Here is a 26,793-nt window from a genome sequence, read left to right on the forward strand (position 1 = left end):
GTCATAGACAGGCTCCAAGTGCTTTAGTACCCAGTGCCCTGTCTGGAAACGAGATTTGCATCTGCTGTCATATGACCCCAGCTTCACATTTCCAAATTACTCCTGCAAAACTAAAGGCAGTCCCAGAAATTCCTCTGTCAGGACAGCATATCCCTGTTTATGTTTGAAGGGGTGATACCAATCTGGAGTCCCAGTGATCAAAGTGCACGTTCAGAGATGAGCCTCGTGTTGTGTTTGTAGTGAGCACAGCACTTTGAAACGAGGATGAAGCAGGAATAAATCAGGATGAAGGATTTGAGGCATTACCTACTTTACATGAAATCCCTACTGGAAAGACGTGGCTTGTGTTCCAAAGTTTTCCTTGGAGAGTGCTTGGAAGTTGCACACCAGCCTATTTGTGGAAAGCTGAACAGTTTCCTATTGTCCATGATGTGAAACGCTTCCCAGATAAACACTTTTCCCCTCCACTGAAGAAAAACGATAAAGCCTCGGCAGAGTTGCTGGTTTCTATTGGCATTGAGCTCTGTTAAAGGCTATAGTTTATATCCATGCCAGAGTCATTAAGGAAAGGTTCCATTATGGAGTGAAACTGGGATAATCTTCAAGGATTTAATAACACTGTGCGCCCACATCTTTGCGTTTCTGGGTTCATTATACCCCTGGAATGTAAATCCCAATCCACAGTGGATAAACATGGTTCACATAGATCTCAAATACTTTTGTGGTATTGTCTTCTCCTGATTTCTGAAAGGGAAAGAAAACATTGCTAGAAATAAACCCACTGGAGTTGTTTAGCCTGGAGAACCAGAGGCTCAGGGGGAACCATACTGCTTTCTACAGCTACCTGAAAGGGTTTTACTGAGGTGGGAGTTGGTCTATTGTCCCAAATAACAAACAGTAGGAGAACAAGAACGGACCTCAAATTGTGCCAGGGAGGTTTAGATTGGATATTAGGAAAAATTTCTTCACAGAAAAGGTTGCCATGCATTGGAACAGGGTAGCAAGGAAGTGGTGGAGTCACCATCCCTAAAGGGATTTACAGGGTGTGCACATGTGGCACTTGGGGACATGGTTTAGTGGTGAACGTTGCTGTGCTGGGTTAACAGTTGGACTCAATGATCTTAAAGGTCTTTTTCCAAACTAAACAATTCTGTGATTATACAAAGAGAGCAGTAAATCTCTGCTGCTGCAGTGAATTTAGGTTGTAACATTGCCTGCATTTGTGGGAATTTAAATAATTTTAAGGAATTATTCCTGACACCCACAGAGTCAAGGCATCATATTCCATCTTCCACAAGGAAGATCCAGAAGTCCCTCCATGAACTTTGGAGAGAAAAAGCTGATTTTTGAAAGCAGCAATGCTAAGATCCAAGACTGTATAACGTCTTGGGGTAATACTGGTGGTGGTTTGGTCCAGGTCTGTGGGTGGCTCTCCCTCTGCTTCTGTTGTCCTGGGAGGTGCAGGTCGGAAGGACCTCATTGTGTCCCCACCTCTGACTCCAGTTTGGTTGTGCTGGGTGCCTCCATCCTTCCTCCATAGTGCCTCCTAGGCTGAAGACCTTATCCAAGAAGCAGCTTGTGGTTCCCCTTGTTGACCTACAGTCAGTATGCAGTCAGAATGCAGTAGATACAGATTCACTTTTTGCCACCTTTTTGTCAAAACAAACCTTGCTTAGAGTTTGTGACAAAGGAATCTTCTTTCTTCCCTAGAGGAATGGGGTTTCTTGCTAATGTTAAATGGCAATTTTGCACTTGTATCAAATTTGTATGTAGATTAAGTTTTAGGTGGGAGTTGCAGGTTTTGTTGACATTTAGCAGGCACTGAGGTTTTAAATCACTGAGGCAATTTTAGAAACATTTCCCTTAAGGAGAAAGGACATAGACTTGAAAGAAAGCAGAGGTAACAAGGGTTTCACTTGTTTGTTTCACAAATGCAGCCATGAATTTAGGGCAATTTCTATGTATTCAAGCATTCATACTGATTGCAGTCATTGCTGAATGGTCAGCATTTCCCACTCATGTCAGAGAAAGGCATCAATTGAAATCCGCAGACAACCAAAAGTGGTTTAAATGACGTCATGTAGCTGAAGACTGATTTTTTTTTTTTTCCTTCTTCTTTCACTACTGGGGTGCACTGTTCCACTTGCTTCCTGCCTTTCCAAGAAACCCTGGTCAGTCTGAACAACAGACCTGATAAGGTCTAGGAGTCCTACAGGTTCAGCTGTGGTGTACAGAAAAGGGCTTTCCTCATAAAGCCTGACTCTGTTGTGCTTATTTTCACATCAATAAGGACATACACTCTTTTTTGATCTTTGTGCTTTTTTGATCTGTGTGGTACTTGGGATAACTCAGTTCCTACTGGCTGTCAGATGAATTCTTACTAGAAAAGGAAGGCAACAGAGGGACAGAGTAGCCTCCCCTTCTGTTCAGAACTAACAGGCTTGTGGGGCAGCCCCAAGAACTTAGTCTCATTGTAGAGAGAGGCAGATGAGTTGTCCTGCAGTTTTAATTAAAACATGTCACGTGGGCATCCTTTCAACAGCATTGACTTTCCTGCAGTTTGAGCTGGATTACAGCACCACCTCATGAGAATTCCTGGTTTGGTCGCTCTTAGTGTTCAGCTTTGTGTAACGTGACTGCTGGAACCTGTGCCAGATGCCAGGCATAGTTCTGATGAGTCTCTGACGTCTGTTACACTTGTTATATTTAATGTTTCTTCATAGCTAGGCAGTGCTACAGCTGTGACACCCCCTCGGACAACTGGCACTTAGATGAAGCATTTCAAGGCAAACAAACAAACAGATGTGCACTTATCGTGGAGGTAAGTGAGCCCCTAGATCTCCTGTGCAATGAGGTCTCCAGCAGAGATAGGGAGGGAGGCAGCAGGGGCTGTCACCTTTGTCTGTCATTGTCTCACACCCTTTGCCTGTTGGCTTGCTGAGACGGAACTCTTTAATGAATGCAGAATTTAATTATGGGATTCTTAAGTGCACCAATAAAAATAATAATTGTAGATAGTTCAGTGAAGGAGAGATATTTTCTGGGGTCAGTGCAAGTTTTTCTGTTTTAGGGAAGGAAGACCTGGAGCCTGTTCTTTATAAATAGACAGTGAGATTTGCCTGAGTTCATTAAAAATCAGTCTCTCCTATGGCCTCCAATGCCTTCTGAATATTCAAGGTCTGGTCTCATAAGTTTCAATTAGCAAACTCAAAAAAGAGGATATAAAACCTTCTTTTCTTAATTAAGTTTCAGCAGCAATGTGCGTGCTTTTCAATGAAGAATTTTAGTGAAGGATGGCTTTTTCAAACAGAAAGGAGCATTTGATACAAGCAGTTCCATCAGCACGACTAGATACAGAGAGGCAACCCTCTGTGACATGGGGCTAATACATACAGAGACTTTATGTGAAGTCCATTAGCATTAGAGTTGACAGAACAGCATTAGACATTAAAGCAAGTGGGGTTTGGAGGGAGAACTCTTCCACCTTCATCACGTTTCGAGGGCTCTGTCCATTACTGTGCAGTGAAAATGCCTGCAGACAGGCTGAAGTGTTGCCTGAATAGGGATTCTGACAACTGTCCTGTTCTTTTCTTGGAAACACTCAGGCACTGTGATATGGGCAGGGCCAATGGGCTCTAACAATATTTTGGAGAAAGTCAGAGTGTCTCTGTGTTCCTTTTTTTAGCTCAGCAGCCACCAGTGGCTGATCAGATCAGATGTTTTGTGGTGTTGGCTACAGAGAAGAAAAGTGGATTTAGTGTCACAGAAATGTGGAGTCTCCTGCAGACGTGGTCTTCTTATGGCTCTTTGGTTCCACACTTATGTCTACTGCTGGATTTAAGTGGTCTCTGTCTCTCTCCTTCTGGTGATAGCAGCTACTTAGGAGCCCATGTTATCTGTGTCTTGCAGTTGTAAGAGCCTCAACTGAGCAAGGTACTGCAGGAATACAAGTTGTTGTGCTTGCAGCGATCTGTGATCCACCCTGTTCCTCACTTCGGCCAGGACTCAACTTGCAGAGCGTCAGAGGGAAGTGCAGGAAACAGCACCAGGCAAAGTGAATAATCTGCCCTTAGTTTCAGGCTGAAGTCAGTGAAAATGTTGTAATCCCTCAAGCTAAGCATTTGATGCCTTGCTCAGCTGTGTCTCTGCAGAGAGTTTTTATATTTAAGATATGATAAAGAATATGAGCTTCTGCAGATCTATGTTCTCTCTGGAGGATCCAGCAAAGAAGGGAAACTAATTCCCAGTGGAGACAATCTAGGAGCAGAACTCAATTTGGATTGTAAATGAGCAAGATACAAACAGTTGTATATTAGCTGTAATTCTACTATGGAATCAAATCAGGCAGACAGTTTGGTGGGTTTTTTTTTTTTTTTTTTGGTTTTTTTTTTTTGGTCAGCTTCTTAAAATTCCTTGCAAACTCAGCACTCAGAATTTTATTATAAGACAATAAAACATTTTAGTCAACTTCATGTAGCAAGCCGCATGGACATACAGAGTTGCAATTTGAATGCAAAGGCCTCTCTCACCTCTGTGAAGGAGACTTCCAGGTGTCCCAGGACAGCTGCATTTCTCTGTGCTCCCATCTTGAACCAGGATGCCTGAGCAGGAAAAAGCCCATCTGGACCTATGGGATAGGGATTCTATCCAAGGAGCTTTAAGTACCACTTCCATAAGACAGTGAGGCACCAGAAGTATCTATATTGTGAATATTTTGCTTAAGCTGAACTACCCAGGCAGAAATAGCTTAACACTAAATTGGTTTGGTGGTAATAAGACTGTGGAGATTTAGGGAATAGAGCCTGAGGTGAGGCTTGTGTACCATGAGCAGAGAAGGTTCCTATTTGCTATTTATGTGGAAAATGGAAACAAGACTAGAGGGTCAACCCATCCTTCCTCTGAGGGCACAGCCCATCCTCTGGGGCTGGAGCGTGCAGCTCTCAGAGTTTCCATGAAAGATGCATAAACAAAGGATTATTCAGTTCAAGAACTGAACCAAAAAATTGAGAAGGGAAAATAAGTTCAGAGCAATTTGAAATGGAACGTTTTGAGGATGCTTTTGAAGGCAGGAATTGGGTTTTGTTGGGGTTTGTCATTTTTATATATTAGTTGGGTTTTTCTTTTTAATTGAGATCAATCTCTGAACAAAAAAGGGCACTTTGTAGCATGTAAGTCTTTGAAAACAGATGACTAAAAAAAATTAGAAGCTTTGTTCATAAAATGCTGAAATGAAACATTTTGAGTTTTCTAAAAGAATTCACATGAAAATGTGGAAATGACATGTTACAAATGTTACAGCTGCCCTCTTTTTTTTCAGCAAATTCAGCCTTTCAAGTGCAGAAAGCTTGCATTTCTTCTCCTGATTTCTTCTTTGCCTTAGACCAGCTCCACTTCTAATGAAACAGAATAGATAACAAAAGTTTTACTTGTTGCTCTTACTTTATAGTTTCTCAAAGTGGGAAGGAAAACATTACTGTCCATGTAAATATCTTCATATCACAAACTTTTCATTTAATTTATGTGCAGAGTTGTACATACATACACGTATATACTGAGGACTAAATTAGCTTTCAAACTAAGGTTACAGTTCTTGAGCAACAGTGATTCTTCTCGGAGAAATAGTCTGACATGGATTCAGAGCACATCCAAGCTGGGGGTGGACTGTAATCTAATTTAACTACTTAACCTAATTTAAGTGCTCATGGGATGTAGTTGACTATGGTGCAAAAAAACGAAAAAACAACTTTGTTTCCAAATTCTGTTAAGAAGTTTTAACTTTAGTGTACAGGCCTAAGGCAACTACATCCTAAATAAAATAACCTCATTATAATTAAGCTGATCAGGTGAGTGAATAATCAGGGATTTCACAGGAGTAATCAGGGATTTCTCTTTTGCTGTCTCTTGAGCCCAATGCTTCCTGAGTAATTTACAGCACTTAGCCTGAAGCAGCTCAGATAAAGTTTAAGTATGGGGAGAATCTAAATCTCTGATCTCTGCTTTGCAGTTACTCTCTTTTGCGGTAAAATATATTTATGCTTTTCATCTTGAAGGACATTATGTGCATGGTGTCACCTGGTTGTGTGAGTCTGGGCTCTCAATCCACACCTCCTGTCACTGGAAAGAGGCCCTATAAGCTGTGCTGGGCTGGGTTAGGATTTCTGCCTGCTTTTCTGTCCTTTTGTTTGCTTCTCTCCCAGGAGTATTGAAAGTCTGAGCTTCATCCTAGTGTGGAAGAGGGAGAAAAAAGCAAAATCCCTGGTGGGACAGGACATTGTGGTGCTCATCTTGTGGGTGTGCATGACTCTCTCAGAGAGATGTGCAGGGAAAGCAAAGCCAGCAGCAGATGTCTCCATGGCCTGCGGCGAGGGGAGCAAGGGTGTGTGCGAGGGGCTGACGAATTCCTGCCTTCACAAAGACACCCCAACTGGAATTTATGAGAATCCATCCACAATAAAACACTTCTAACTCTCTGTCTGGCCATCAGCCGGCTGCATCCCAGGAACGGTGGCATGAGGATGGAGCTGCCACATCTCACATTCCTCACTATCACTGCAGCTCTTCTCTTGATGAAACAAAATCTCCTCTTGTCTGACAGTTCTAAGAATTGAAGCAAGAAAACCTCAGTGATGTTGCTGTGCTTGGAAGCCCATGCAAAGCATGGCAGTCTCCTGAGCAAAACTTTTCCATTGCTCGTGCTGCAAAGTCAGGATGCAAATAACAAATTGGCAGACTGGGATTTCGGAAGATTCTGCACATATCTGAGGGAACAGAGATGTTACCGCAAGATTGCTGAAAAGAATTAGATTGATGATTTCGTTGTCTGGAAGATGTGTATCATCAGCAAAGGCATACAGCAAGGGCAAGTCCCTCCCTGGCCCTGTGGAAGCCCATGGGGAGGCTTGATGGGACTCAGTCCAAATGTTGCTGGGGTTACTCTGGCAGGTCAGGGCAGAGGCGTTTCTGGGGTCTGCCCTGCCTGTCCTATGCAGTTTTAAGCCTGGGAATTATGAAAATAATATATTGCAGGACATCATGGTGTTAATGACATTTTTCTGACCAGATCCACTCAATAGCCCTAACAAATCCCAGTGATGAGTCAATTTTCAGTGGTCAGTGCCAGCACAGAGTGACACTGCAGACCACAAGGCAGAGAAAGAAATGCTGAGACAGCCTAATGGAGCATCCAGCTCAGTCAAGCAACTTATATGTTTTGTTTTGTTCTTTTAATTCTTGGAAAGAATTAGAAAAGGATGGCAAATTTCACCAGAAGTGAAAGAAAACCACAGAGGTCTTTGTCTGTGGATTAAGCGTTTTCAAGAACTATCAAGAATAGATGTTTTCCTGTTTTCACTGCTTTCTGTACCTTAGGAACAAGCCACATAGGATATTTGTTGAGAGTCCAAAGTTTTCTTATTTGGACTTGGTTGTTTTAGAGAGCTTGTTTTGCAGGACTGCACATCCCAGGGAAGGAAATTAAGGTCAGAGATGAAAAAAACCCACCTAAGGGCCTGAAATAATTTTCATTTTTCCAAGACCACCCTGTGTGGGAATGATACATTTAAAAATGGGCGGAACCTCTAAGCCTGGAATTTTATCAAGTTATTCATGAAAAATCTCTGAGATCTTTGTGTGGACCAAGATATTTGGGTGGTACTTTCTCACTCTTTCTTCAGGAAAGGCACTGTGGCCTCATGAACTGAAAACTAGCCTTGCTTTTTCCCTGGCTTTAAAAATAACTATGTATCTTGAAAAGCTGTCTCAGCAGTAGTGAAGGAATGGAAAAAAAAGTCCAATATATCCCCATGGTTTCATACAGTGCAGCTGTGCTAACAGAGTGCACAGAGACTGAGACCAGGGGAAAGGCACGAAATAGTCCATGAAATGAGCAGTTGAATTTAACAGTAAAGCTTCACGTAATGCAGAGATCGATTGTCCACATATCTGATTGCAGATGGCAGGTTTTTGCCTTTATTTTTCAGGGGAAAAATCCAGAATATAAATAAATTCTAGCACTTTGTATTAATATTTTTTTTACTGAAATCAACAGGGAAATTATAATCTTATAGGAAATATTTCTTACATTAAATTAACATATTTAAATATTCTTGCAGTATATTTGGATTAAATATCCATATTCTGTTTTGATTTTCCTTCTGGTAGAATGTCTGTAGGATGACAGTCCTATTTGAAAAGAACCAGGGTCTTTCTTAATAATGAATTAATTATATTTTTGTAATATTTGTTGTTTATTTTTATTGTAATTATTATTTTTATATATAATATAGTATAATTATTGTAACTGATTTCTTAAATCAGTTTCAAACTATCTTACTTTCCTTATAGAGGAGCAAGCATATATCAACATACAGCTTTCAAAAGTTCCTTTTAGGTCTTGGTGCAATTATTAGCAGTTTCTAGTAATTAAAAAAAATATTAGTGCAGGCATAATGGAACAAATATCAACTAAATGTAATATGCAGTTGCCACAGTGGATCTATTCCCCCTGACTCGACTCTAACATGCTGGTGGTTAGTTTATAACCCTCTTTAGGTTACAGCATTTTAACGTTTTTCCAGTGTTTATTTATTCTCTTCCCAAAGAATGTTCTGAAATATCAAGTTTACAACCTGTGGCTCATGTGATGGTAGTGGAAACAATTAAGCCAGAAACTTTCAAAGCCACCACTGGGATTTTGATGCCCAAAGTCATTAATTTTAATAAGAAGGGAGCTGCCAGTCGTCTTAAGTGGTTTGTAAAATCTCAACCCATAAAAACACCTCTCTACTGGTTCCAGTTTACGGGGAGCTCAGAGCAAGGTAAACACGTGTAAGAAAATAGTAGGTGTTAAAAGGTGGAAAGTAGGTGTTCAGATATCCCTAAGACCACTCAAGGAATCAAAGAGCAGCCCCAGCCTTGTGCTGGCACATGGGGGCTGCTCCTGCTGCAGCATCTCAGAGAGTTGTTGACTGATCAGAGCACAAGGCACAGAGAAAGAAGCTGATGGATACAAATCTTGGCTACAGCTCGGTTCCAGTGGCTTCCTGCCACTATTGGTCTCTGCTGCCATCTCAGGATGCACATGGTGTCTGTAGGTGCTTGGTCCAGCTCCTTCCTACCTGCCGAAACTCTCCTGTCCAAGCTCACACTGTCTTATCCTCCAAGCTGCTCAATGTTGGTAGATGTTGGTACTTCTCTGATACACCATCATGGTTGGATAAAAATTAAGAATTCTTCACTGTGGCCTATGAGACCCCCCCAAACCTGTGAGCACCTCTTCATTTACGTGGTCTGGAGATGGCTTTGCTTCAGCCACAAGCCTGTGCCCTAGCCAAGGAATTCTTAAAGGCTTTGGAGAGCACCAAGAAGTGTCAAAGGAAACTGCTGCACTGGGGAACGTTCACCCTCAACAAGAAACATGAAAGAAAGTCTTAATGGGGAAAAAATTTAGAACCAGCAGATATATCTGTGATATAAAATAGAGCTTGGAGTGAGTATGATTGAGTTTGGAAAGGATTCACTGGGAGTCTGAATGATTGGGAAAATAAGAAGAGGGGATTTTCTTGTGCGTTTTATTAATGAAACCAACCATGAGGAATTTTAGAATTATTTTTAAAAAACTTTCTGGTTTTCCCTTATCTGTTGTATGATCTCTGAAGAACTTCATAAATGTTGGCTACAAGTGACAAAGTTACTGTAGTATTTGCTAGTGAGTGTCATAGTAACAATAATTAATTTTCAGTAGGTATTGGAAAGACTTTCAGATGAAACACAATGCAGTAGAAATAGAGGTGACCATCAGGACTGGTATTGTAACAGACTTCAGGAAAGTCAAAAAGAAAAAAAGCTTTCATTAGTAGTAGATGTGGCTTTTTTGGAAGAGAACAAAATGTTCCATAAATGAAACATGTGGTTTCACTTGCGGCACATTTTGTACATTGTCACCAATGAAGTTTAGGATTTTTTTATTACTTTTTCATTAAAATGTCTTACTGGTTTCACTCAGGAGGCAAAATTTTTCACGTGGCTTTAATTGTTTCTGTCATAAAAGTCATAGCATCCATGTAATAGAAATAGTTTTGCAGACCACAGCTTCATATTGCCTATTAATTCTCTCCCATTTTCTGTATGTACAACTCATTGGCCCATCCCAGGGACAGGAAAATTTCTTGCAATTAAGACTCAATATGAACTTCTACTGAAGGTAGGGGAGAAAAATAACTTTATGTCATTCCTGGTTTATTAGGTTTTTGTTTCAGCTATCTTAGCTCACAATAAGTTCACATGGCTGCATACCAAGGGAGAGAGTTTATATTGACTTTCTTCTAAAATCAGTGAAACTCTAGAAGATGAAAATAAAAGGTCTTTTTCTGCATCATTCCAGTCATGTACAAGAGGTGGTAATACTTCAGAAAGGATTGAGGAGCTCTGGCAGAATTGTTTCAAGGAGGTTTTGGACAGGTCATTTACCCCTTTTTTCTTCATTACCTGCTGGAGTTCAGGTCTCACATATCCCATCCCAGCTGCCAAGCTTCCGTGCTTCCATCATCAGCCTAGGCTTCCTTGTCCCCAGCCCTGACTGGATGAGAAGGCATAATTCTTGTTGCAGTTGAAACAATGACTTGTCTTCTACAGATGATATCCAAAGGTGGGGAAAAAATAAAAATAAAAAAGAAGAGATAAGAGATGACTTGTGTTATCTCATTAATTTAAGATCAGCTTGTCTTCAGGTATCTGCTTTCCTCAAAGAGAGTCATTTGCCAGCTTGGACAGCGTTTTGTCATTTGACCTTCAGCCCAGCAGGGGAGGCAGCCCCCACCTCAGACTCGAAGGCCTCTAAGGAGTCATTAAAATGTCAGAAAACAGCAATAGAGTATCTGTTGCCTTTTCCCTGTTTTTCATTCAAGTGTTTACTTGAAAGCTTCCCATGAAATGCCAGAGCTGTCTTTACTTGCTGCCCCAGAGCAAAGGGCTTGTGTACCTTCTCAGCAGTCAGGGACACTCACCAAGCAGTGCAGTCTTCTGCTTTCACCTTTATTTTGGCACCCTTCCTCCTTTACTCATATTTAAATGTTGTGTTTTGCAGTTCAAGGACCACAAAGACAAGCCCAGCCTTGGAGGGATTCTCAGTGACAGCCCTGCCCCCTGTCCAGCTTTCAGAGCAGGTCCCACTGGCGTCCCCTTCCCTGAAGCCGCAGCAGATGGACGAAGAAGACAGCCTGTCTCCTCACCTCTTGCTGCCTGACAGCATCAGCCAGCTGGAGGAGTTTGGCAGGCAGAAGAAATGGCACAAGAAGCAGCACAAACACCATCGCCAGCGGCAGTTCAATGACCTCTGGGTTCGGATAGAAGACAGGTGAGTCATGACTGCTGTGGTCCCTGTCCTCTTCCTGCTGCCTCCTAACGTGATGCTCTTTGCAGATCCCAGATCTTGCTGCTTAGACCATAAGGGAGGGTTGGACAAAGGTTAACTGGGAGTGAGATGATGTTTTTGTAGCCTAATGAAGAGCTAGGAGGAAAATAGGCATGTTCATAGGCATGTTTGATCACAAATAAAGAGGAAAAAAAGAGTTAATGCTTAAAATATTAAAAATACCAGAAACAAAGATATGTCAGAGTGAAAAACAGGAAAAGAACAACAATAGAAAATACTCTATGCTTGTCCTTTTTCTTCCAGTAATTTTTTTCCTATCTGTACCAGCAGATAGTTTTCATCAGAAAGGTTTGCCCATTTTCCAACCATACAGAATATTCCAGAGAGTTTTTAAGATTCTGACAAATCTGACTTTCAACCTCCTTAACTGTGTTTTGGGGCTGAAATGTTTTAGCATCTCAGACTGCACTGAAAATAGCAAACTGAAGCAAAATGAAGTACTTAACTAAATCCTCTGTGTGAAGAGAATAGAGGTAGGCACTTTTCCATGGCTATTCCAATCTTGGTCTGAGGTTAAAAACTCTCATTCAATGTTTGAATAAGAGCCTTCATGTTTGACCAGGGCTTCTCAATGTGTGCTTTTAGGATTCCTGGGCAATTTATTTTCCCACCTCTAAAGCTCTTAGTGCCTTTATCCAGGCCAAGTCATGGGCAGATAAATAGCCACAATGTTTATTGATCTTCTAACAAGTAAAAGGAACTAAGTAATATGTTGGGAACTGACTACTCATCTACACATATAATAATTATCTTTAAGCATTACATATTCCCATTTTTATAGCACCTAAATTCCTTGAAAGTCTCTCAGAGATTTTTCCCTTTGCTAAGAAAAAAAGCTTCACATATTTGTGTTTTCAGATTTTTATTATTATTATTACTATTATTACTATTATTTTTATTCATTCTTTTTAATGGTGCAGTTACCTCATTTTTTGTAGTTTATTGTTTTCTCAGGGTGAATGATGTAAGGGTTGCTATTAAGGTGGTGCATATTAATCTTAATGTAATAAGGCTGTTTCTGAGGTCAGTGCCAGCCTTGTAAGAAGGATACATGTATTTTCTTTTCAAAGTGTGTTCAGTGGTTGGATCCCCTCCACAGAGGATGTTTAAGCATGAACTAGGTGGCATTGCCTCAAATACAAGTGACTTTTCTGTCCTGCCTGGGGGCTGCTGACTTGTGGTGTCCCGTGATGTCCCAGCATTTCACAAGGGTCTGTGCTCCAGTTCCTCATGTATTGTACAAGCGAGGTGTTTAAATAGGTCTGGTGGGAGCCTGGCACTTGGGCACAATCCTCCCACCCCTATCCTATCTATCCAGAAAGGATATTGGATATTGGCAGTGGAAACGTATAGCTGGGAGTTTAAAGTGGTGCTTATGGATTTTTGCACCTTTTGCTGGTTTTATTAAATGCTCCTAGGAAAGGGATTTAAAAGGTAGTTCTTAAGATTAGAGTTGAATTATTTGCTCTGCGCTCCTCTGAGATTTCACCTGAATCAAAGCCTTTTATCCCTCTATTTCCATTTCATAGGGGTGGAGATTGGGGTGAGGAAACACAAGTTTCCGCTCCCACCAGGACGGTGATGAACCAGACACTGTGTGTTGCCTGTGTTGCTGAAAGATCCCAGGGAGATGTTAGTGGGAGATCACAGGCCTAGAAATGAGGAAGGGCTGGAAGAAGGGAAGCCTGCCTTAGTGCTTTCAGATGGTTTTAGTGCTTCTGCAGTTCTGAAGTAACTTCTGGTGTTTTCCTGGAAACAAAGCAAAACAAAACACAAAAAATACAAGTTCAGTAAATCAGAGACTCACAACCAACTCTGGTTTTCCCATAAATTGGATGGGGTCTCAACTTTCATAAACCAGCTGCTGCATATTGTGCTTTTGGCAGTTGGGTTTCATCAGCATTAATTGCAAGCTGGACCCTGCACAAAGCAATAAACAGTGAGTTCTCTCCAACTGGTTCCTTTCTGATTGGCAAGAAAGGAGCAGAAATGTGTGTCTGTGACCAGACCTTGTGTGGTGATCATTTCTGGGAGGAAACAAGCAGGGTGGCCGATCATACAGGCAATAGAGTGTTATCTGTGCAAGAGAGAAACGTGGACTTCTTTGCATTGCCTCAATAATGTTTCAGCAGTGAGGCTTAGCACTCATTTTTGAAGGGCAATTGGTGTACTAGGGAGTTCTCATTCTAACCTGTCCCAAAAATCCATTGTGCATTTGCATACACTTTAGTTGGAGTCCCCCATGCTCTGTATGGACTGAGGTCTCTGCATTTAGAATTAACTTGAGCTATGGCCCTGTATTTCCAAATGGCTGTTCTTCCAGTTCCCTAACTCACCAGTTGTCACCTGAAACTTGAATTGTTCACCTTGAGAACAATTGAGACAAAGTAGAGGGATTTAGGTCTTTGTTACGACTTTTGGGGGAAAGCTGCATAAAGCTCATTGTTTCCATGCAAGGTCCCCAGAATTCAGCTGTTGGAGCTGCTTTTCATCCTGAAAAGTCAAAGAGAAATATGCAGGTGGAGGACAAATCCAGGCGAATTTAAACCAGGTTATTGATTCCTGTATGAACCTCATTGAACTGTGAAATTACTGTGGTTCATACAGCTCTTTTCCAAAGCTTTATTGACCATGGATTAGAGAACTTTATGAGCCACGAATTGCAGGGCTTTTATGGACTACACATTTCTAGGCGATCTCATACACTTCCATGGAAATCTTAGGGTGTTTTCTTAAGCTACCAACACAGAAACAAAGGAAATGAACACAAGAGAACAATCTTAAAGGAACATCAAAGGTCTGACTCCAACCTATAAAAGCCAGGAAATCCATAATTAATGGTTCCACTAAGACTTCAGCTCTCACAGTCATTCGGGTCTGATCCAAGGTTATGGCTACAATCTGAAATGGCCTTGTGAAAAATGAGTCATCATTTAATACCACACATCATTATTAGTATTTACTTTCAGTTGTACCTTGGAGATTGTCCTTTTCTTTTTGTTCTGTCTTCAGAGCTGAGGCATTTGAGTTGGCACGCCTGGGTGGACAGTTTAGGTTTGTGTGTTGGAGGCTTAGTACTGCTGTGGAGGATGAGAAAGCTTCTGCTCTGTCTCCTCTCTGTCTTTGACAGAGCTAAGATTTGCTGATCTCCTGGGTAATTGGTTGCACTGAAGGCTATTAAAAAATAAAAAATGCTGATGAAACGTGTGGTTTCCTCTCCCTTCTGCCTTCTTCCCCCAAAATCTAAACAAATGGAAAAGGTCCTGCCTGACTGCAATTTCTGTTTGAGATGGCTTGTCAAGAATCAAAATTGAATGGAGATTTCAAGTAGCAAGATTTTTTTTTTTTTCTTCAACTACTTGATTTTGCAGAAGTGTGCAGATCTGAAGTCTGTCCCTGGGGGAAGTTTGAACTTAGACAAGACTGAAACCCTGGCTATCTCCCATAGCCAAAATCCAGCTGGGGCAGCAGGGAGGGGAGACAAACCCCTCAGGCTGCAAGGCTGCAGTTTGGCATACAGAGTATCATTGTTTCTGTTGACACTGTGTTAGCTAGGCTTCCCCATGCAATATAAATAATTAATTACAGATCATTCACTGGCTTTTCATGATGAGATACTCAGTTAATTGAAAGAATAAAGAAATGCCTTGTGAGGTTTCAGAGCAATCAGTGAAGGGCAGGTCAGGATTGCACCTTTGTTGTAGCAGACAAATGGTTCAAGGGTGCCAACAAAACCAGTCCAGGAGAACAGAGAACCTCTCCCAGCTGCTGGGGGGAGTTATCCTGGCACCTAAGGCAAGGAGGGAGGAAAGCTCCTGGGAGAGAGGAGGGAGGGGGGGTTATTAACTGGGAGGGAATTACAGGAGGGATGAGGTTTGGAAGGAGCAATGGCAGCCAGGAGATGTGAAAGAGAGAAGTACAGTGGTGGGAAGAAAAAAAGTAGAAAGGATATAAGGGTCAAGTTAATTCCCACTGCCAAGGAAGAGATCTGGGTGAAGGTGGTGTTTGGAAAGAGGGTAAGGACACACACACTTCAACAGAAAAGAAATAAGGGCAAAGAATTGTTCTCAGAAGAGAAAAAAGGAAATTCTTGTCCCAGATGTGAGCTTAGCCCTGCAAAAGCTACCATTAGTGGGAAATGAAATGAATTCTCCCTGTAAGTAGAAATGGCAGCTCTCTGATAGCCCAGTGCAGACTATTCAACCCCAGATGAATGCAATAACATCACAAATATCAATTTATTTTGGAAGAAGCAGTTGTTTTAGGGGGGAAAAAATGTATAGCAGTGATGGATGAAGGGAGACAATACGTAATAAACTACACTGAGTTTGCCTGTACAGAGTGAACCTTATCAGTTTGGATGGAATTTAAGCACTTAGCCTGTTATCCTTTCTTTCAAGACAATGCAGTGATGGAAAACAGAACTCTGTCAACTCAGACAAACTTTTAATTCCATTTAACTGCATCTGAAAGGTAAATTTCAGTAAATTAATCCAAATTGCTTCCTTTTCACAACACATGGTGCTGAAATACAGTACTTAACTTCATTAAAGAAAAGACTGCTTTTATTTAGAGGAGACCTAGACACCTTTGAAGTCTAACAGGTAAATTGTGGTCAGATGATTTCCCTCCATATGGTAGCTTTGAGCTTGAAATTTCCATCACTGGGGCCTTGTTTGTTTAAATTACCCTGTCTGCCTCCCTGGTCAGGACACTGCTCGGGGAGTGCCTCCTGATGCTCATGGAGAGGGGGATCACTGCCTTCTCCAGCCTGTGCAGCCAAGCAATCAGTGTCACCTTTGCTTTTATTTGCCCTGTGCTCAACCAGGGATGAGGACACAACTTCTGGACTTTTCTATCTTGCAGGGCATGGTATACAAATATCTACAGTCAGCAGAACTTCAGGGTTTGTCAGTTTGGGGGCAAGAGCTTTCTGTGAGATGGAGTGGTCCCAAAACACCTCCTGAGCAAATGCTCTCGCCTAGTTCCTTTGTGGAAGGTGAACCTTTATATCCTGAACTGGCCTAAATTCTGCTCTTAGTTTGCCCAGTTTTTTGAACCCTGGTAAACATACAGTGTCCAGAAGAAGGTGTTTTGGGCAGTTCAGCAGTGCACCAGTTGGTCCTTCTTCCTCCCAGGCCTGCCTGCCTCTCTCAGACATGCCATCTTGCTTCTGTGAAGGCATCCTCAGCTCCTCCTGAGCAGAGAGCCAAGTGTAGGGAATACTGCATGCTCCCCTCCTTAGTTTTATCCTGTTTCCATTTGATCCCCCTTTAAGGTGAGCAGATGGCTCAATGCCTCCTTTAAACAAGCCTTGGCTCTGCCATCATGCCCTTTGCACAGCCCCAGGTACACGAGCTCTCCAGTGAAAGTAAAATAGAACGGCGCACAGTGTAACCCAGTGCAGTAAAAACAAGAGGTAAATCTGCTGACTGTAACAAATGATGTGGTGATGACATATCCTCCCTCCCTAGATGGTTTTTATTGAGGCTTCTTGGATTATCAGGTTGGTCAGAGTGCACAGAATATATTAATTAAAGCTGTGGAACCTGGCCTCAGCACACAGCTCTCTAATGCATCTCAGTAACGACGGGAAGTCCTGACATTCATGTCCAAACCTGTAGCATCTCCATGCTAATAGACCTTCCCTGTCAGCTGGCCGTGACTGATAACTTTTTTTCCCTTGTAAAGTCAAAGAGTTAATTTGTTATCCTCCAGATGGGGTTGAAAAGATGTGTAGCCTCACTTTTACCTGCTAAACACATGAAAAGATCCATGTGTTTTACTTTGTTCTCTTGTTCTTAATAATGTGCTGCCCCTGTGGGATGACACAAACACAGATAAAATTAGAGAAAAACAAGCAAAAGCCTTACATGTTTACTTTCACTATTACTTAAGTGTCTCAGCTTCAGTATGACCAATTCATATGAAGCAGAATGCAAATGCTGTTTTAATGAAAGCTATAAATACCTGAAAGTAAAATCATTAAAGAACGCAGAAGTCTTTTGGAAACATAATTTGTGTATAGATTTCAGTTTTGTTTCATTAAACTAAATTCTCTGTTGGTAATGCATTAGGTATTTTATTTTAGTGAAATTTAAATCCGTCATGAATATTAAATCCATATTTCTGAAGGCGAACAAGTAACAAAATTGGAGCACACAAGTTAGGATTTTTGAACAATGAGGTATTTTTCAGCAATGGATATCCAAGAGCACTTTCTGCTCTTTCCTCCTCAATGCTGATTAAGATTGAAAACACAATGCAAGATGTTTTATGGAGCCTATGAAGAGCTTTCTTTTCCTTTCTTGTTTTCTACTTCTCATTTGAGATGTGTTGAGTAAAAATAGTCTATCTTTAATAGATAATAATCTATTAAATTATAATCTAATAATAATTATAATTATAATCTAATAATCTATTTATCTCAAGTCTATCTTTAATAGATAATAGTATCTATTTATATCTGTCCCAGCTTGATGTATTTCTGACTGGGGCTGGACATAGCCCTACAGCTGCTAACTTTGTTAATCTGCCTAAGATCTGTCTGATGCAGCACAAACAAAATGTTTTCTTAGGATTTCTTAGGATTCAAGAAGCAGCAGTGGCTGAATTTAGATGATCTCTTCCTCTGTGATCCCCACTTGTACTGTTTCTCAGCCAGTGCAGCCTCATTTCCTCATCCACTGCCAGGACTTCTACAACCTGTTAACAGTTCAGTTCCATCTTTTTCCAGTGCTCTTTCTACCTGCCTTTTTAAACTCTGGCTGCACATGCTTGTATGGGCACTGGAGAAAGGATGAGGAAGGGACCCCTGCATATCCATCTTCTGCACTCACCTCCACCTCTCTGAGCTCACTTTGCAGGAGGCTGTGATCACACAAGCGCTGCACTTCACTCTGCAGTCCATCCATGGCAATGCAGGTGGGGTATTTTGGAGCCTGCAGCCTTCAGCAGAATCTCTGAGATGGGGACATGTGTCACATGAATATCCTTGGCACCTGACATTAATGCAGACTGCAGGAAGCAGGAGGCAGAGCGAGGTGTCCTCTCCTTCATCTTGTGACCAGGTGGTGCATCTCCTCCATGTTACTTCATCATTGCTTTTCCTACCATTTTCATACAGGTGTATGTGTGTCCAGCTGTACTGTAGACTGGACAGACAGCATCCATTCTTTGCTAAGTTCATGGACATCGTAAAGCAGTCCAGGCTTTTTGTGCTGATGCTTTTCCTTCTCTTGACAGCTTGGCAGCCTTGTGGGCAGCCTCTGTGGCAGTGGCCAGTGCCAAGAGTGTTGGGGTGAACTGTGGTCTAGATACCTACAGCAATAAGTCATTAGCAAAACCTTTATGCTCACACATTGGATCAGTTTTATATTTCTCATTTGGCACCAAGCTGAAGAAAAAATGGCTGTGTTTACAAATGTAGGATCACATTTCTTTTACCTGTAGTTTGTTTTAATGTCAGTATTGAGCTACTGTGGTCAAATAGGTTAGACTTGGTTTAAAAAATTGCGATTCCCATCCACAACTACTCAGTCCTAAAAACAAGGCTTCAGGATTAGATTTGTAGTACAAAGTGTCTCTTGTAGAGCGAGGCAGAAAAGGAGCTTATTTCACTGGAAGAGTTAACGCTAAGTGAGTTTGACTGTCTTCTGTGTTAATGCAAGGCTTTTTCCCCAACTATTTTTAGCCTGTTCCAGCAGTGTGTGTCCCACTGTGGTCTGGTATGCAAGAGCTTTGCTGTGAGGTTTGCAAACACTTGTATTTCTGTGTTGTGAGAACAGAGCATTTGTGTGTTATTGGAGCGTGTGTTCCTGAAAGGAAGGGCACGCCATGCATGTGATCCATGCACGTTTTTGTTGTTGCCTGTGAATAACCATGTACAGCAAATGGGCTCTGGAAGAAAGCTTGTTAGCAGATGTCGTCATGGCCCTTCCAATTTATAAATATGAGCCTTGACATTTATATTTTTCATGTCCAGGGCTTCACTAGCCAGATGTTCTGAGCATTGGCTTCTTGGAGTCTTTAATAATGACTCCTCATGGCATATTATCTATTGCACACACACACAAATAAAAGTGTCCTGGCTCTTATCAAACAGATAACATGGGAAAATGCACTCAGTACCCTCAGGTAATTCCTCTAAATCTGAGCTGCATTTTAACACAGGTCTACAAAACTCTTTATGTTCATTCAGCTGAAAAATAAGTTGTCTGGTTTAACAGGCAGAGAAAATTCAATACCCAGTAGCACATTTACCCTGCAGTTTAGGGTGGGTGAGGAGTGTGGTTGGTGTTAACTCAAGGCTGACTGCAGTTGCAGACACTAAAAAGTGTGGAATGGGCTCATGCCCAGGCTAAGTTGGATTCTTCAAACACATGAATGGGTAGTAAAGCACCTGCATTCCCTGTATTGCAGTACTGAATACAGAAGTTTTTTCTTTGGCAAGGGAAAAATTGCCAGAATAAACCTGCTCAAACGCCACAACCTCAAGTTGGAATTTTTTATTTGAGTGCCCTACATATCTAGCAGTAGCTAAGCCCTGAAATTTGCAAATCTGCTGTTCCTCTTAGCAAAGTAATACAAAATCCTTAAAATACAAAAAATTTCATCTTCCAGTGAGTTACTATAAAGAAAGAGAAATGTCTTTAAAATTCAGTGGAAGTGCGAACACACAACACTGTCAGTGCTAGCCCAGAGGAAAAAGGTAAGGGATATGGGATTTATTTCTGATTCTGCTATTCCCCTTCTGGCTAGTGAGTTTCATGGCCTGGAAAATGAAGTGAGGAAAAGTATGACAGGGAGTAAGGCCACATTACTATTGTGGTGGGCAGCTGCTTTATAGGAGGGGTTTAACCACAGTTATATTGCGGTATCTAATAAGACAGATTCATTGTGGAGTGAATCAGGAGGAAATTGGATTCCCATACACTCCCAGAACCATGGGGTGCACTGCAGGCTGGAAACCCAGCAGGATCCCAAAGGGCAGCTTTGGTCTAAGTCCAGTTACTCACTAGGATGAAGGAGAAGTAGGATTTATTTGAATTCATATGGTTTTAATGCTGTAAAAGCTGGGTTCCTGCAATTATGAAAATGCCAGGCCAAATTCAGATTTCGCTCAGATCACCTCTTCACAAGTCCTGAATAACTTAACTGAACAAAGTGAGCTTTATACCTGGGGCCTGAGCCCAGGCTGAGGGAGCCAGGCTTAGTGCCTGGGATCTGCTGGGTGCCAGGGATGCCTCATGTGGCAGAACCATGGTGAGATGTGCTGCTGACAACACTCTCAGGAGCTCAGACCTGCAGAGACACTTCAGGGTCTGGGCTGTGACACTTGGCAGGGAAAGGTTTTTCAGTCTTTCCAGCCCTGCAGGCCAGCAAGCAGCTTTTTGTGAGCCACTGATGGCATCTCCAGGCTTTCAGAGGGTTTGGAAGTGCTTGAGGAGAAGGAGTTGGTGCTGTGACTGCTGTCACCGTATTTGCTTTGCCAGCAGCAGGAGGAACCCAAACCTTGTGGCCATTGCAGCACTTCAATGTGCCTGGTAGATGTGCTCTGTGAACCTTTTTTTTTATTTTATATGTGACTCTGTTGGCAAGAAAAAAAAGTCAGTGCTTCTATTCAGTGGTACAAGCTTGAATTCAATACTCCAAATAACAGGTTCAAAGATCTGATCCAACCTTAATTATTCTTACTAAGAGAGACGCTGGAAAAATACAAGAAGAGAGCAAGAAAGTGAGCCCAGTGGATTAGAAAGAAAAATGTGATACAGACTAAGCAAAGAGAAAAACTGTTATGTAGAGATGGAAAAAGAACAGGGAGAAGGAAAAAGAAAATTAAAATCAAGTGGAAAAATGCAGTATATTGGACATCCATTTAAGCTAGTTTATATTTTGGTTGTTCATTCTGTTCCTTAATACATTGCACAGACATCTCTATAGCTGAAATAATTTTATCTTAGAGAACAGTCTCAGAGAAAATACTTAATTTGACAGGATGTGTTAGGTATTTCCCCACTACCACCTATTCTAAATCATTTTAAAATCTGGAGGGGAAAGTCGATATCTTTTACAGTGTTTAACAAAAAAATGACAGGGTCAAGTATATACATCTCTATGAATGTATGTGTTCCCCAAGCACATCTAAACATGCATGGTTAATTCTGTGCATCTGCAAAAAATATTTGAGCCACAGGGCCCACACAATGCCAAACAAACACTTGAGTACACAGAGGAAAGGGCAGAGCGAGTCACTCTGGTTCTAATTAATTGAAAAGTTGAGCCTAAGATGTAAAATATGGATTACAGTTCTGACCACCCCAAAAATATAAATTCTTTTGCATGTGGGGCTGTATTGGTGAGAGCAGGCAGTTTGCAAAATACAGACAAAAAACAGATATTCTGCTCATGCTTGGGATTTGGTTCAAAACCACCTGGTTGCAGCTCCATCAAATTAACTCCTTATGTGTTGTGTATCAGCAGGTTGCCCAAAAATCTTCACTGGCAGGGTTTTTCCAATGCTAAACCCATCTGTGTTTGTGCCCTTGATGTTCTTGCTTACTTTGGCTGCAATAATGCAGTCATTATCTGTCCAAGGAGCAGTGGAACAAGTCCACAGTTATTTGAGCTGTGATGATGAGTGCCTTAATCACACAGACAAATCAGGTACACAGACAGATGTGTGCAGTGGGTGGGGGCGAGTTTGGGGATGGTTTGGAGCCCACATCACTATTTAGACTATTGTGAGCACGTTCTGGCTCAGATGTCAGTGCAGAACTGGTGGAACAAAGGGCTCTGAGCTATCCCCACTTAGCAAGGGCCAGGCTAAAACTGGGATGCATTATCCCAGCTCTGGGATTGCCTTGTCCCACTGCAGAATCACAGGGGATATTCTTAGGATATTAGAGAATCATCAAAGCATTTCTTAAAAGGGAAAAGGAAAGAACTAATGTTGTCATCTCCTGTCTCAGGACCACCCAGACACTACTACAAATCATGGGTCTTCAGCTACAGTATCTTGAATACCCTTCATCTTCACAGGGATTTTAAAGAATTTAATTTCTTTTTATACCTTTTTTTTTCCTTTTTGAAGGATGACTTGTAGTTTCCTGATGGGCTGGTTTTAATAAGGTCAAAATCTTTGTTGTTGCCATATCAGAGAGGAATATAACATCTTTTAGTCATTAGATGGGAATGGGGTAATTACTCAGAGGGTGTGCTTCAAAGGTTATTGGTTTTTACAACATTCTATGTTTTTACACCATTCTGCAGTTGTCTGGAAAGGAGCAGCAAGCCTGATTCTGCCACAGCCACAGGTGTGGATGCAGGATCTGTATTCACTGGGTTTTCCTAAAGGACTTTGGGATGGGATTTTGAGAAGGACCATGCACAGTCTCCTGTGGGGTGGGGAAAGCTAAATCTGACTGTGAGGTGCAGGAATCCTTCCCACAGACTGGAAGTTCAGCTCAGAAAAGGGCCCTTGGGCTGTGCTGGAGTTGTTCTCACCCGTTCATTCCCTACCCACTGGATGCATCCTCCTGTCCACCTTTGCCTCACTGTGTTCCCCAGCCCTCAGGCTGCACTGCTGTGACAGCAAACTCCCTTTTCCCTGTCACAGATGCAGCAGTCCCCACTGCCCCATCCATCCCTGTCCCCTCCTCTGGCCCCACAGCAGATGATCCACTTTGCCTTAACGATGTGGCCCACCTGTGGCTTTAGGATGCCCTTGCTCAGCCTCACTGCAGGTCAGTGTCTCTCCAGGGCTGAATTTATCAGCACAGAGATGTTTTGCAGGTGGCCTGAGCCACTGGGACCTGCAAATCAGAGCGAGAGCCTGCAAAACACTTCAGGTTGTGTTAATGCTGGTGGTGTCACACCAACGCTCCAAGGTCCTGACTCAGAGCAGAGTCAGGGGAGTCGTAGCAGTAAAGTGATTTAACGAGGTTTTGATGATTCCTCAGTGGGTGACTTGGGGATAAAAACCAAATCTCCTGGCTTCCAGCCCACAGCCCATCCTGAGAGGGGCCCAAAACTGCACTAGAAGACTCTGAGCTGCATCTCAGCATTGAACCTCCTCCTGCTTACACCATCATGGTCCCCCTGGAGCCCCTGATCCAAATGAGCCACCTTTTCCTCCTTAGTGTCAAACTCTGGAGCCAAGACCCCATGGAAGGGACAGCAGCTGCAGCCCTGCTCTGCCTGGTGTTGGGCAGCTCATTTCTGCACTGCAGAATCAGCAGTTTTCCTCTTCCCCACCCTGCTGTCCCAACCCGATTTGGGAACTCATCTCTACCAGTCAGAGCCCCCAGTGGGGGCCAGAACTTAGTTGGGACTCAGGAGACCTAAATTCCAGAGAAGCAGCTCATCTGACCAACCTTAGAGGCATGGCTTCATTGGGAAAGGGTTGTCCTCTGTAGGGAGGTGTCTTGTTCCCTACAAACTGTAGAAGAAGACATCTGAAGAGCTCTGGCTGTAAGCCTGCATGACATAGCCACAATTAAGGCCACCTTTTCAATCCTTCTAAAGGCCAGTCAGCTGAAGGACTACCTGTGGTTCTCTTTAATGGCACATTTAAGTATTCCATCCTTGTGTGCAGTGTCCTGCTCCCCAGCTGTATTTCAGTACCTGGTGGCAGTGTGGCTCATGATCTTGGCTTGCTGCTCACGGCTTTCAGAGCCACTGCCTGGTGAAAACTGTGCTTCCCTTTCCATCTTTTCCCTTGGTACCCTATTCTTTCTCCTAGAGATGAGCCATGGCAGATATCCTAACAATAGGCAGGGGTGGGGGATTAGACCTCTGCCAGGATATTTGCTCTGTCCTTTGCTTCTGCACAGGAGGAAGGCTCACAGGTGCCTCCTTCAACAGGGGGAATTACTCAGTGTCAGTCTCCAGAGGAGCCAGAGCACTGAAAATAGGCAGCATCAGACCTTGACACTGCTCTCAGATGGAGATGGTTCCCATTTGAGTCTCATCAGAAGGAGAGCTCAGCTGGACAGTGAAGGGCTGTGGAAATGCTCCTGGTGCTGTTGCTGACCCCTCTGTCCATCACATGGCCGAGGCTGTGCTGCTCACAGGGAGAGTGGGTGCTTGCACTGTGACACAGCCAGAGATCCAGGCTCCCAATGACCCTGGGGTAACCAAAAAATAGCAGGGAGAAGGCTCTTCTTTGGCTCAAGCCAGATCTTCTCTGCTGGCCCCAAACCAGGGTGTGATAGCACTTACTCACTCAGACATGCTAAAGCAGTTTATTACACTACTGCAAATAAGCAGTGGCCTCCTCTGGACCAAAAACTGGATTCCCTAATCAGATCCAGGTTGGATTATTATTTTTTTAATGAACCTAACCTTGTGAAAGCATGAGCTTCTTGGCTTTGGTCAAACAAAGAGCTTTAGGATGTGCTGAGTTGTAAGTATGTGAATACTAGTGCTGGAAGGTCTGGTATTTGTGTGCTCCCAGTCCTGCTCATCTGGGACCACAAGACTCAGCATCCTGCAGGATTTATCCCTCAGGCTGCAAGAACAGTGTCTGTAAGGAAGGTATTGATGAAAAGAGAGATGGGGGGAACAGAGCCTGTGTTGATCTAAAGAATCCCTTCCAGAAACACATGAAATAATAACATGAACATTTTGGAAGATGGGAATTTCATGTTCCTTTTGAAAGGCTTCTCTAGTTGTCTTCAAAGTTAAATACTTGTGACATTTTTCTAGTGAATTTTTTACCCCCTCAACATACTCTTGTTAACTCTTGGTTGAGCACCTATTCTTTTCCTTCAAATGTGTGGTCAGACTTCTTGCCAGCCAGCTCATTTACAGACTGCAATGGGTTGGTCCAGCACTTTAAGCAGATGTATTTTTCAAATCTTGATGAATACATTTTGATGACATAAATAGGCCTGCTTAGTTCCAAGAATAATTGTCTTCACTTGCAGAACATTATTTCTGATCACCAGAAAAATAATGTGATCAGTCCTTTCACATCTGTTCATTAAATAAAAAGGGGGGAAAAAAAAGTAGGGCAAATTTTGTTTGAAAAGAAACAGGAAGCATATGCTTAATATCACTTAAGAAAACCCCTAGCCATCATAAGGTTAACATCAAATCACAAATGCAAAACAGTCATTATTGTATTTACTCAAAAATTTTCTTTCACTTTACTAGCTTTTTAGGTTTTCAATTGAAGCATGCGTTTTTCAGGTTTCAATCTAGCTTCTTTCATCAGATGCTATTGTAAGAAAGGCTGTCTGAGTCAACATTTGCTTACATTTATTAAAAATAGTTGTCTTGTGTTTACATAGCTCCTTTGATCCAGAAAAATCCCCAAACACTTTGTAAGTTATACTTGAAAGGGTTACTTCCTCTACCCTGAACAGAACCACGTTGGGACCAAGGCACAGCAGCAGATTTAAAACGGATAGAAATATCACAATAATTGGGTTGGTCCTCACCCCCTCAGAGAACCACCAGTTTTCCATGAGCTTCAGAACAATTCCTGGGACCACAATGGTGGTTGGGACTCTGGGGGCAAAAAGTAGTGCCAATACTGTCTGTCCTCTTGGAGATTGCCTGTTTTTCATGCACTTTGCAGACACAGAGGCAGTGGTACCTATGCACCAAGCACAGGGCTGGTGAGATCTCACCCAGACCCACTGTTTCCAGTTTGGAGCATCTCATTCCAGAGAAGACATGGATCAGAGCCAGGGCAGAGCAGAGGAAAGGATAGAGGGAAAGCACTTGAGGACTTGCAAAGGAAGGTGGAGGGAATTGTTTAAAAAAGAGAAGGCTCAGATGAAACATGGTTAAGGGCTCCTGAGAAGAGGAAAGGAGTAAACCTGTCCATGGGGACAGGGCAAGTCATGACCTTACACTGTAGCAGGGGAGATCTGGTGAAACATTAGGCAGTAATTCTGGGCATCAGAAATGGTGAAATGCTGGAATGGGTGTCTGGACAGACTCTGGAATTGCTGTCATTATCACTGTTTTTTAAGACTGGATGAGATATAAATGTCAGGAGGAGTTTCGATCTTGCTCCTGTGTCTGGGGCAGACGGGCCAGAAAGACTCATCTGGTCCTGACCTGTGTCCTTCTGCTGTGGTGTCCTGTGTGCTCAGGTAAACCCTGCTTACATGGATGAACCAAGTCATGCTAAAAATTAGTTTGGGAGCTCCCTTCAAAGTCCTTGCAAGACAAACCAGAGCAGAAATTCTCTCAGTGGATTGCTTGTGTGTTTCATTTTTCAGCTTTAAAATGCTCCCAAACTATCAAGGTGCCTCAGCACACCCCCAGCTTTGAGGACTTGAGTCATGTAATTGCATTCAGTAGAATCTCTGCACAAAGCCTGTGCCTGAGGCCCCATTTTTGGGGAA

At 42.4% G+C, this 26,793-nt stretch overlaps 1 protein-coding gene and 1 long non-coding RNA gene across 2 annotated transcripts in view; one reads left to right on the forward strand and one right to left on the reverse strand.

The window, feature by feature from the left end:
* The window catches only part of TRABD2B (TraB domain containing 2B), a 265,831-nt gene that overhangs the window by 230,266 nt on the left and 8,772 nt on the right, over positions 1-26,793 (forward strand). Inside the window, exon 6 of the mRNA XM_030278808.4 lies at positions 11,084-11,353. Within this exon, the coding sequence (XP_030134668.4) occupies positions 11,084-11,353 (270 nt within the window). The remainder of the gene's footprint in view (positions 1-11,083; positions 11,354-26,793) is intronic.
* LOC116808678 (uncharacterized) lies at positions 9,983-11,360 on the reverse strand. The gene is made up of 2 exons (XR_004368639.3): positions 11,229-11,360; positions 9,983-10,626 (listed from the first exon to the last, which is right to left on the reverse strand). It is a non-coding gene; the product is annotated as an uncharacterized lncRNA (long non-coding RNA).

This window comes from Taeniopygia guttata, chromosome 8 (genome assembly GCF_048771995.1).
Source record: "Taeniopygia guttata chromosome 8, bTaeGut7.mat, whole genome shotgun sequence".
In the NCBI taxonomy this organism is placed as follows: domain Eukaryota; kingdom Metazoa; phylum Chordata; class Aves; order Passeriformes; family Estrildidae; genus Taeniopygia; species Taeniopygia guttata.